We start from the raw sequence: 12,743 nt of genomic DNA, 5'->3' as shown, positions 1-12,743 counted from the left end.
CTGAATAGACCATATCTGGTGCAGTGCCTTAGCAGGGCACTCCTGCACCCTACATAGGCACCCACTGTCACCCGCACATGTGATATCATGATGTCACGAAAGAGGGTGTCTGGAGCAGGAAGCTGGGCACTGTGCGCATCCTAAGTATAGTGCCCCTACAAGCCGAATACAGGCACCATCAAAGCAGACACAATACCATCCTTTGGCCTAGCACCCCCTAGGTGGCGGCACTGGTCGTACAGCCCTAGATATGTCCCTTATCTGGTTGTTCTGTTTATGTGCCCATAATTGTGATCAGCTGATGATGCCATACACAGTTATATATTCATGAGCAACCAGCCAATTAGAATCCATTTGCTCCCAATCAGATTTTAATATGGCAAAAGTATCTCTACTGTCCCAAACGCAATTAAAGGGGTGGAAATTGCTTAACTGATGTATCATAGAGGTTGTGGCCTTAATGTTAGGGACGCCAGTATAGAGGAGCCTTGACGATTGGCCTGGCGCTTATTCATATATTTGCAAATGTATGTAACTAATACCTCTGAATCTCTATTATCATGCAGGATTTAAGTATTGTTTTTGCTGCAGTGTGCTGGGGGGCAAATCTCTTTTTTCTGTGTTAAGAAACTGCACTAACCTGTCCAAAAGTTTAGCAAACAGGAGATAACAACAGTACTGGAGGAACTGCACTGAATAATGAGGAGATGAATGTTCTACAAAGTCACACTTCTATTTTCTTTCCACTCCGTACTGCCGTTCCAAAATAAACATCACGCATGTTGTCATTTAAAATGCCTTTCCCTAATAAAGTCGTCTTGGAAGCTCACGTGTTTATGTTCTCATACACTGAGTTAGAATAGGATCGTGACCTTTACTTCAAAAAACTTTTTCACTGGTTTGACTTAGAAGCTGCTTTCTGCTCACCTTGTGCTGTTCTATTAGAGACTTAAGAGACTCTTCATCATCAGGGAGGACACCGTGGAATCTCAAGGCTTGTTCTGCCTCCGCCAGCCATTCCAGGAGGACATGAACTGCAGAGTGAAACTCCTCCGCCTACAACAAGACATACTTTGATAAGTGCACTTACACACCACAATAATCAATCTCTCCACTGTACATGCACAAAATCACCTCATAGAGAAACACCAGCATCTAAATGTGTCTAAATGATAAATATGTGATTTATAAATAGGGCGTCTTCTTTTAAATAACATTTATATGAGCCGTCTTGTAAGTCTGCCAGGGGGATGTAGTTATAATCTCGCAGGTGGGATGCCGGCGCTTAGAATGCATCTCGACACCTGTCAGAATCCCGGCATTGACATCCCGACCACCGGCATCCTGATGGTAAGTATAGGGGTTAGGGTTAGGCTATAGGGGGAGGGTTAGGCACTAAGAGAGGAGGGTTAAGCACTAGTGGGGGAGGTTAGGCACTAAGGGGAAAGGGTTAGATTTAGGCAGCAGAGAGGTAAGGAAAGGGAGTGGGGACGGCTTAGGATAATGACAAACAGATGTCAGTATCTTAACCCTGTCGGGAGGCCGATGTCGGGATTCTGACAGCTGGGATCCCGAGCGCTGGTATTCCGTACCCAACCCCTGCCAGGTACACTTGTGCTACAGTTTGCTCCAGTGTAAGTGGCCTCTAGTCAGTGCTGAGCGCAGAGGGGAGACTTAATGGCATCCAGTCTATGCTTGGTAAGGACTGACCTTCTAAATGTAGCACAAGACTGGAATGTTTGTCATGACTAATGTATAAATGCTCTTTGAACCCACCTGGCGCAGTGCTTCTTCTAGCCGGGTCTGTTTGGATACAGATAAAGTGCACACAGTTTCCCATCGGGTGCTTAATTCCTGCATTTGGGCTTTCACCCAAGAAGAGTCATCACGACTTCCTTCAATTAACTCTCTAGCGGAACGTTTCAGGGCCTGGATACTGCTGCTTCTTTTCCCCAACTCTTTTTGAAAAACCTAAGGAAAGGAATAACTTATATTAGTTCTAGTGATAGGCACGCCATAATTCTAGATAAATCAAATACTAATACATTTGTTCCAAACTACTATTACAATTCCCCACCCAAACATCTGAATATACCACAACTATAATACCACTAAAATGTAAGAAAAGTTTGTTATTATATTTATGTCAAATGTACAATGTGATAGTTAACTTATAATATAATACTAAGGTAAACATTACTTTGTGGTTGTCAATGAGGTTCATCACAATGTCAATGTCTCCATGAACAGGCTGATCTTCGGCTAGCTGTGGCTCCACTCTGTACAGCCAATCAATAAGGGCCTGTAGGGCGTCGGTGAACTGGCCAGAAAACAGTAGCGCCTCTTCTAGCTTGTTTTGTCTAAACCAAACAGAAACTGTGTTTAAAATGCTCATGCGGAACAGAAAATGGGAAATTAATTGTGTACTCTTTTATTCAGAATGCTTTATATAGTGTATTCACACTCACATTCTTGTTCCAATTTGAAGGGAATGTAATAATTTTATGGAATTTTCTTAACTATACAAATTGTCAGTCCCTCTATATTGCTGACGGCTCTATAGCAATAATAGCCAACGGTGCAAAAACAACCGAAAATGGCTTCCAAGGGACACATAATCATCACACAGAATGGTAAATATGAAATCTCTGACCCAATACTAAATAACGTGTTGTTTTGTCAAACACTGCAGTATGCGTCTAAATATACAGATGTGCTCACATACATCTTACCTCCGTGCGCTACAAGGTGCTTTAAAAATAATTTGTGAGCGCCGAGCATCTTTTTGTGCGGCTTTTAACCTTCAAATGCATCTTGTTTGCACAGCGATGCAAATAGGATGCACAAGCAGCTTCTCCTGATCAAAATGATATGCTGCATGCAACTGCGGGTATCAGCGTAACGTAGCATTTAGCATGCAGATACAGCTGCAGCAGCACACAGAGTATAGGCATGCCGCATATCATTTTAATCAGCAGAAGCTGCTTGTGCATCCTATGTGCATCACTGTGCAAATGAAATGCATCTGAAGGTAAAAAGTCGCATTGAATGACGCTTAGTGCTACCGAGTGACGCCACGGTATGGCGTGACTAGAAGGGCTGTTTAACGCACAAGGAAGTAAGATGTATGTAGAGAAGAACAACCACCAATGGCTTTCATGTATGATAATAAACTGAATGGTAATTGTGGAATTCCACACAAGAATTATATGTGAAATATGCATATTGATTACAAAACTTCAAAAGACAAAGGGGTCTATTTCCTAATCAGTGTTAGGAGACAGAGTGAAAAGTGATAAGTCAGTGATAAGGTGCCAGCCAATCAGCTCCCAACTGTCATCTCACAGGTTGTGTTTGAAAAATGACAGTTGGGAGCTGACTGGCTGGCACCTTATCACTTTCTTATCACTTTTCACTCTGTCTCCTAACACTGCTTAGTAAATAGACCCCAAAGTGTTACAGCATACACTACGATCAGAGTTACCAGATGGCATGCCAGTAAACCTCAATGCACTGCATTTTTACCACATAGACAAAATAGAAATTGAGATGCCCACTCAAGTAACTTTATTGTTAAACTTCCCTACTCTAAACAAGCAACATGGAAAGTGTCCATTGTCTGGGACCCCTGCCATATGCCATACACGCACCCTGGCTGCTCTCTAATACAGCTGACAAATCTCATAGAAGAATTTTGAAATTCTGCAATTTCCACACGCCTGACCTTACAGTACGGTGAGAGTACTGCACAGAATAATTACTTAGTACAGAAGCATGGAGGGAAATGGGTCTCTCCTAATTGACAAATAAGTGGATGGGAGGGTTTACATTCAAAATATTTTTTGTATGGACTTTTGTAACACCTGACATGTTGGAACTGTCAACATGATAAGTAACTGTGACACAGTTAGGTTAGGGGGTCCCTCTCCTGGGTAGAGGACTCCTTTCTTACACACACACAGCAGCAGGGAAGCAGCACACCAGTCTGGATGCCAGTACAAGCTGGTCGGCGCCAGTCTTTATTGTACAATGACAGAAATATCAAGAAAACATAAATATAAATCCTAGCCCTGTCGGGGCACTAACTTCACAGGTAGTTCCCTCACTACCAGAACCTGGCAGGGCCTAATGCCCTCGCCAGCAACAAAACACAGCACAGTACTCACAAATAGGTTTTTCAAGTGTCTCTGAGCAAACTCCCTGCCTGCTCTCCCAGGTGAGACACTCAGCCCTAAACACACTAGGCTTATATTGGCCACTCTCAGGTGGAAAACTAACAAGCCTGTTACCAGGCTGCGAGAACCAAAACCTGGAGTGGCCGTGGGTGGAGCCCTCCCTCTCCTCTCACCCACAACCCCCAGGTCCCAAACCGGCTTTTCAAAAAGCCGAAACTCAAGCCTGCTACACTGCAGACCTTCTCCTGGGGGTTTAAAACACAAAAGACAGGAATCTGGGACAAATGTACCTGCCACAGACCACTTTACCAGTGATCCTATCACATATCCCCCCCCTTTGTTTCGACCTGTGGGGCGGAACAACTGAAGCCCCCAAACAATGAACGCGTGACAACGCGTCAGCATTGGCCAGCTGGCTTCCTGGCCTCCGTTCCACTGAAAATTTTAAAGTTTGTAACGCCAAGAACCATCTTGTAATTCTCGCATTACTGTCCTTATTTTCAGACATCCACTTCAGAGGGGCATGGTCAGTGATCAATTTGAACTTTCTTCCGACCAAGTAGTACCTGAGAGCCTCTAACGCCCACTTTATGGCCAACGCCTCCTTCTCCACTGTGGCATAGTTTCTCTCATGTACATTCAACTTTCTGCTAAGATAGAAAATAGGGTGTTCCTCACCCTCCTTGTTCTGGGACAGGACCGCTCCTATACCTACTTCTGATGCATCGGTTTGTACTACGAATTCCCTTTCAAAATTAGGAATAATCAGGACTGGTTGGGAACACAACGCTACTTTCAACTCCAGAAAAGCTTTCTCTGCCATTCTACCTTGACTTTTTGTTTGCCTTTGGTCAGGTCAGTCAGTGGGACTGCCATGGTGGCAAAGTTGGGTATAAACCTCCTGTAGTACCCCGTAATTCCCAAGAAGGCTCTCACCTGCTTCTTATTCAGAGGCCGTGGCCAGTTTTGTATGGCATCAACTTTATTGAGCTGAGGCTTTATCAGGCCTCTGCCAATGGTGTATCCCAGATATTTTACTTCCTCCATGCCTAGACAACACTTTTTTGGGTTGGCTGTCAAACCTGCCTTATAGATGGAGTCCAACACTGCTTGTACCCTGGGTAAGTGAGACTGCCAATCAGGACTATGAACGACCACATCATCCAGATAAGCAGCCGCATACCGTCTATGGGGCCTTAGAATCCTGTCCATCATTCTTTGGAAGGTAGCAGGTGCCCCATGTAGCCCGAAGGGCAACATCTTGTACTGAAACAAGCCCTCTGGCGCTGAAAAAGCTGTCTTTTGTTTGGCGCTCTCGGTTAACGGTACTTGCCAATACCCTTTGGTTAGGTCAAGAGTGGTTAAATACCTTGCCGTCCCTAGTCTCTCAATCAGTTCATCCACTCTTGGCATCGGGTAGGCATCGAATTTTGAAACACTGTTCAACTTTCGGAAGTCATTGCAGAAACGCACACTCCCGTCGGGCTTTGGAATCAACACAATGGGACTTGACCATTAACTATGTGATCTTCAATAACCCCTAACTCTAGCATATTTTTTATTTCTTTCGACACCGATTCTCTTTGTGCTTCTGGTAACCTATAGGGCTTTAGATTAACTTTAACCCCTGGGTCAGTGATGATGTCATGTTTAATGACCGAGGTTTTCCCAGGTACGTCAGAGAACAGCACCCTATTTCTAATCAGAAACTCCTTGACCTCTTGTTGTTGAATTGCCGACAGGGTTTTTGCCACTGTCACTTCGGGAACTAAGGGCCCTGGACTTACTGGAGGGTCTCGGACGGCCGACAGTACCGTTCTATCTTTCCAGGGCTTTAACAGATTTATATGGTATATCTGTTCCGGCTTTCTTTTCCCCGGCTGGTAAACTTTGTAATTGACCTGCCCCACTCTTTCTAAGATTTCAAAGGGCCCTTGCCATTTAGCCAAAAGTTTATTTTCCACAGTGGGAACCAATACTAACACTCTGTCCCCAGGAGCAAAGCTGCGTAACCGAGCATTGCAGTTGTATACCCTCTGCTGTGCCTGTTGAGCCTGTTCCAGGTGCTCTCTCACTATCGGCACTACCGCAGCAATTCTCTCCTGCATTTGAGAAACATACTCAATCACCGTTTTGTAAGGACTAGACTGCCCCTCCCATGTCTCTTTGGCAATGTCTAGTAACCCCATTGGGTGTCTCCCATACAATAAGTCGAAGGGTGAAAACCCGGTGGAGGACTGGGGAACTTCTCTTATGGCCAACAATAAATACGGCAATAAGTAGTCCCAATCCCTACCATCCTTGTCGACCACTTTCCTAAGCATGTGTTTTAACATCTTGTTAAACCTCTCGACCAGCCCATCGGTTTGGGGGTGATAAACCGAAGTTCTTAACTGTTCGATTTTGAACAGGCAGCATAACTCTTTCATGACTTTGGACATAAACGGTGTACCCTGGTCAGTTAGTATCTCCTTAGGTATACCCAGCCTGCTAAAGACATGAACTAGCTCTCTGGCAATGGTCTTGGTTGACGTATTGCGCAACGGGATCGCTTCCGGGTACCTGGTAGCGTAATCCATTATGACCAGAATATACTGGTGTCCCCTGGCAGACTTCATTAAGGGTCCAACCAAATCCATCGCTATTCTTTCAAACGGCACCTCTATGATAGGCAATGGAACTGGTGGACCCTTAAAATGTGGCCTGGGAGCATGATACTGACACTCAGGGTAGGATGCGCAAAAGTCAGATACCTCTTTATGAAGCACGGGCCAGAAAAACCTCTGCATTATTCGCTCAGTGGTTTTCTCTACCCCTAGATGGCCTGCCGTTATATGACCATGGGCCAGATCCAACACTGTTCTTCTGTAGGCTTTGGGAACTATTAGTTGTTCCACAACATCTTCCCCCTTCTTAGTCACCTGATATAACAAATCCTGCCACATTGCCATGTGGGGATAGGACAAAGGACTATCAGGGTCTACGGGTTTACCATCAACTACTTTTACATTCTCCCTGGCTTTTACCAAAGTAGGGTCATTCAACTGCTCCACGGCAAAGACCTCTCTTCTGACCTCTAAATCAGGCAGACAATCACCTGGCCCAACAACACTTCCCACCTCAATGGGAGGCACATCAGTTGGCGGGCCACCGTCATGCTCCGCATTCTCTAGTTCGCCAATCATAGTAGAAAAAGGGAATAACTCTGACTCAGAAGAAACTCCCTCCTCCACTACATCGACAACCTTCTCAAATGGATCGGGGTTGTTCACCTCTGGAACAAAACGGCTTTCCCACAACTTCCAGAAGTGAGCAAAGTCTCTCCCCAATATTGCATCGTACATCAGACCATGTACCAAACCTACAGAAACTATAGCAGAACCACATGGTGTCTCGATGTTCACCTCGGCAGTAACATAATATCGAGTATCCCCATGTATGCAGGTCACACCAACAGTTTTCCCCTCACGCCGCAAGGGGTTCACCAGCTCAGCTTTTATAAGTGTCACCAAGCTACCAGAGTCTAACAGTGCCTCTACTAGGTTGCCATCTACAGTGAGTACACACATGTGCTTATCAGTCACAGCCTGCCGGTCAGCCGTACAGGCTATCTGTGCAAAGAAAGACCCCCTGCGGTAGACATGAGCAGTATCACATTGCATAGGTTCAGTTGTAAGTGCACAATTAGCGGCAATATGGCCGAAGCCACCACATCGGAAACACTGAGTCATATTAATGTCTAGTCGTTTACGGGGCAAGAACCTTCCCGGCCTGGCAGGCCTGTCTCCAGGTTCTACACCCTCAGTCTTAGGTACATTCCACCGCCCAGCACCCTTCTCCCCTGGAACAGTCTTACCAGTGTCTGTGGGAGTTCGCCGGTGCACCATCGGGGCTCGGTGGGGCATACTCATCAGCTCCTCAGCCACCACGTACCTCTCCACCAGCTCGACCAACTGGTCCGCGGATTTAGGGTCTACATGGCTCACCCACCTGCGCAGAGTCACAGGTAATGATCGCAGGTACCGGTCCATCACGATCCTTTCCACAATCTGTGGTCCCATCAGCGTCTCGGGCTGTAGCCATTTTGAGGACAGATGGACGAGGTCATGCATCTGTGAACGTGGAGGCTTGTCCTTATGGAACTCCCAGCGGTGGACCCGTTGGGCACGAACAAAGGTGGTGACTCCCAAGCGAGTTAGGATCTCCTGTTTTAGTTTTTTATAGTCCTTGGCATCAGCCAGGCATAAGTCGAAATATGCTTTTTGTGGCTCCCCAGACAAAAAAGGTGCCACCAGACTTGCCCACTGCTCCTTGGGCCAACTCTCCCTCTCGGCCGTTCTTTCAAATGCGGCGAGATAGGCCTCCACATCATCGCCCGAAGTCATCTTTTGGAGGAAGTGACTGGCTTGTACGGAGTGAGTGGTGGTGGGAGGACCAGTATTAACATCTCTGGGCCGGGCGACCAGGTGCTGTACCACCTCCTTTATGGCCTGGCTGTTTTCCGCTAAGGCCTGGCGGTTTTCCGCTAAGGCCTGGCGGGTTTCCTCTATTGCGACCTGTTGTTGCCTGGCGGATTCCTGCTGAAGTTTGTTAGTCTCCTGCTGAGCCCTGGTAGCTTCCTGCTGAGCTGCTGTAGCTTGGAGCAAGGCCTTAATAATTTCCTCCATTTTGTCCTGGGGTGTAGATTGGAAGCTGAACCTTGCCTCTCTGAGCATTGGCTGATGCCTCCTCTATGGGACTCCAAGGACATTTCCACACTCACAAATTGGGTGTCTGTCCCTTTAATTTTTAAATGGAAAGTTTTCCTCTCGCTGCAACTTCAGTGTGTGTGGATGTCCGCATTCTCCACCATATTGTGACACAGTTAGGTTAGGGGGTCCCTCTCCTGGGTAGAGGACTCCTTCCTTACACACACACACAGCAGCAGAGAAGCAGCACACCAGTCTGGATGCCAGTACAAGCTGGTCGGCGCCAGTCTTTATTGTACAATGACAGAAATATCAAGAAAACATAAATATAAATCCTAGCCCTGTCGGGGCACTAACTTCACAGGTAGTTCCCTCACTACCAGAACCTGGCAGGGCCTAATGCCCTCGCCAGCAACAAAGCACAGCACAGTACTCACAAATAGGTTTTTCAAGTGTCTCTGAGCAAACTCCCTGCCTGCTCTCCCAGGTGAGACACTCAGCCCTAAACACACTAGGCTTATATTGGCCACTCTCAGGTGGAAAACTAACAAGCCTGTTACCAGGCTGCGAGAACCAATACCTGGAGTGGCCGTGGCCCTCTCCTCTCACCCACAACCCCCAGGTCCCAAACCGGCTTTTCAAAAAGCCGAAACTCAAGCCTGCTACACTGCAGACTTTCTCCTGGGGGTTTAAAACACAAAAGACAGGAATCTGGGACAAATGTACCTGCCACAGACCACTTTACCAGTGATCCTATCACAGTAACATAAGTGGGTTCTGATGCAGCATTGAGTGGAAGTGAGTTTTGCAGAAGTACCTTACACACTGCAAATAGTTTGGAGACAAGTGTATGCAAGTACAAGAGATGCAGATTAGTTTACAACTCAACTGACCCCCACTTACATCTGAAAGGGTTACCTGGGTGATAATAAGGTGTTTGCACATCTGGAAAGTTTATAGAGGTTGTGGGCTATGTGCTTGTGCCTAATTATGCCTATCTTGAAGTGCACACTGATGATGATGACAGCTAAGAAACCATACTGTACATAGGTATAGGGGTGGTCTACCAGAGAAATATATATAAGTCTGCATACGGAGGAATACACGCATCCAGTTCTGAACACACAATGTGGGAGCATTATGTGCCACTTACGCTCATCTCTGGATCGGGACCCTAATGCTGAGCCATTTACTAGTGGGTCCTGTCCATCCTCACAAAGAAAAAAATAACTAAAAAATCCTTTGCAGACACTTTTATACAGATTGGTGCAAACTGGCGTTGCCTTGTTACTTGTCCATAAAATTCTAGGCAAATATTTTCAACATGAAATGACCTCAGAAGTAAAGGACAAGTTACCTTTCCACTGATTTCCCACAGACAGTATCCCATTTGTCTCTTATCTCACTGAGCATGTCATCTAGTTTCTGGATGTCATCACACAGTGTTGCCTTTTCTTTCAGCGAGCGCCCACTTCTATTGGTGGTATCATATACTGAATGCTTTGCGCCCAGGGTTTTCTGGAATTCCTGCAAATTGCAATAAAAAGCCATTGTACTCATTCCACAGAAGGTATAGGAGACAGTAGAACAACAGTTGTTACAAGAAAGACTTTCTTTATACAGCTGCCTGGAATGTGAGATAGATCCTTCTAGCAACAAAAGAATTGGAACAATAAATATGTAAATGAAGATGGAGACTACATAACTGCAATACATCATCTTAGCAATGATCAGATGGAAACTTTTGCTCATAGAGTGATGTGATACAGCATAGTACAGAGAGTCATAGTGCGTCTTACATTATTAGCTCAGTTCTAGGCTGTGCCAGAGGAATATTATTCTTATTTTAGTGGTGTTATATAATATACATATTACTTAATGTATTGGCTGGTCATCAGAGGAAGCTGAGCCTTGTCAAAAACGAAAAATTTTATTTTTTAAATGAAAGCAAAAATTCTGCACTTTCTACATTCATGGATCAGCCTATACACTGACCGCAGGCTAAGGGGAAAACATCTGATGTGTGATCTATAATCTAGCGTTTATGGTTTAGTCATTCCTGTAATTCTACCAAGATGTCTACAGTGTGTGTTGTAGAAACAATTTAAAATACAGCACTTGATTGGATTTATTGTTCCCGAACTAGTCTATGTCACTTGGATGCCCAATGTTTTTTTGCAACTCCTATGTATTGCCTTCGCTTAATTCTTTCCTTACCTGTATGCTGATTTCTCTGAAGAAACTGAGCCTCCCTAGGCAGACAGTGAGTGGCTCTCTGTCTCTGGGACTTCTGTGCAGGGACTTGGTGGAGGTGGAACTAGTTCCACCTACCATTAGACGTGACGGAACTCAGTTCCACGCCGTTCCTGCCCACTTTAACCCCTGGGCACTATGGATCTGATTAGGAGATGGTGTACAGTTTGTGCTGGCCATACACTGACAGATAAAACTCACCATCAGACCGACAGACCAATTATCTGACATCCTCAATACATTCAATATCCTTGCCATACACTGTCAGATAATTGGTCTGTCTGTCTGTGGTATGGAACTGTCCAATAACTGAGCACAAATTATCACATCTGTTGGGCCTGCGGAAAGACTTTTCATGCTGGATTAATAATTACTGTTCAGTTGCCGAAATACATGGCCTGATCAGACGATAATTGGATGATCACGCCATTAATTGCACAATGTAAAGGTACTCAGCTAACATTTACATGTCTATCATTTTCAGACAGTTTGGAAAGTGGATAAAAAGGTTTCAACAAGGCAGTTCAGGTCTGCTTTGCGTTGCTAGGTTAATATAGGTTATACAGGTTTTTTTTTTTCCACAGAGGGGTCTGTCATGCTTGTGTACAATACATGTTTCCATCACAGTAGTTTTTTCTTTTAAATTAGTAAGGTCGGCTAAAGAGGCGGGCTGATTGGGGCGTCGCCCGAAGCACTGTAGCCTGGGGATGCAGCCGCAGTCACCACTGGCCGGGTTAAAGTTCCTGCTGTATGCTGGGCAGCCAAATTATCATGAAGGCAGCGCTGCTATCTGCCGAACCGCGACCACCTCTGTGGTGTACATTGTGATGTCATAACGCTGTGTCGCAGAAAGGAAGAGGAGCGCGGAGAGGAGCATGCAGGCTGTCAAAGAATAAGTGAAATTGGTAGGGTTTAAGGAGAGGGTTGGCTTTTGCTGTGACACAGGAGGCAGGAAGTTAGAAAGACACGGGGCAGGAGGCTGGAGTGACAGGGGGCACAAGGCTGGAAAGACAGGAGGCTGGAGTGAAAAGGCAGGAGGCTGCAGTGACAGGAGGCATGAGGCTTCAAAGACACGGGGCACAAGGCTGGAAAGACATGGGATGGGAAGCTGAAATGACAAGAGCTGGAGTAACAGGAGGCTGAAGTGACAAGGGGAAAAAGGGGACACAGGAGACAGGTGTCTGGTTGAGCCTCTGTTGTATGATGATGACATTGGTTATATTCCTACCAGGGCCGGCGCTAGGCAGCACTGCGTCCAGCGCCGTCCTGTGTTGCCGCCCCTTCCCTCCTCCGCTCCCTCCCCCCTGTGCTTAAATATCTCCTATACCGCCGGGCGGGTGGTGGGCGTTTCCTGCGCCCTCCGGAAACAGTAGATCTCCGGGCGACGGACCGGCTTGCCCGTGCCTGGAGCCGCTACTGATTCCTACACAAACAGGCATCTTCCGGACCATGTGATCTCTTACATGAATAGCGAATACTGACAACTGAAGTCACCGTCTGCCCAGGGAGGATCAATTTCTTCAGAGGTTCCCCGTTGCAGAGAAACCATCATATAGGTAAGGTATATTTTTACTTAGTACACAAAGAGGTGCCAAAGGGACCTTTCACCTTAAACTCTACTTGGTCT

At 46.0% G+C, this 12,743-nt stretch overlaps 1 protein-coding gene across 1 annotated transcript in view; it reads right to left on the bottom strand.

Annotated features, from left to right (window-relative positions):
• The window catches only part of DST (dystonin), a 637,844-nt gene that overhangs the window by 34,470 nt on the left and 590,631 nt on the right, over window positions 1-12,743 (bottom strand). The window contains exons 89-92 of the mRNA XM_088455927.1: window positions 10,221-10,390; window positions 2,201-2,360; window positions 1,777-1,971; window positions 928-1,056 (exon numbers count right to left, since the gene is read on the bottom strand). Of these exons, the coding sequence (XP_088312053.1) occupies window positions 928-1,056; window positions 1,777-1,971; window positions 2,201-2,360; window positions 10,221-10,390 (654 nt within the window). The remainder of the gene's footprint in view (window positions 1-927; window positions 1,057-1,776; window positions 1,972-2,200; window positions 2,361-10,220; window positions 10,391-12,743) is intronic.

Source organism: Taudactylus pleione, unplaced genomic scaffold (assembly GCF_031769625.1).
Source record: "Taudactylus pleione unplaced genomic scaffold, aTauple2 ptg000678l, whole genome shotgun sequence".
Lineage (NCBI taxonomy): Eukaryota > Metazoa > Chordata > Amphibia > Anura > Myobatrachidae > Taudactylus > Taudactylus pleione.
Note: the sequence above shows the minus strand (reverse complement) of the source record. Positions and strands in the feature narration are given on the sequence as shown.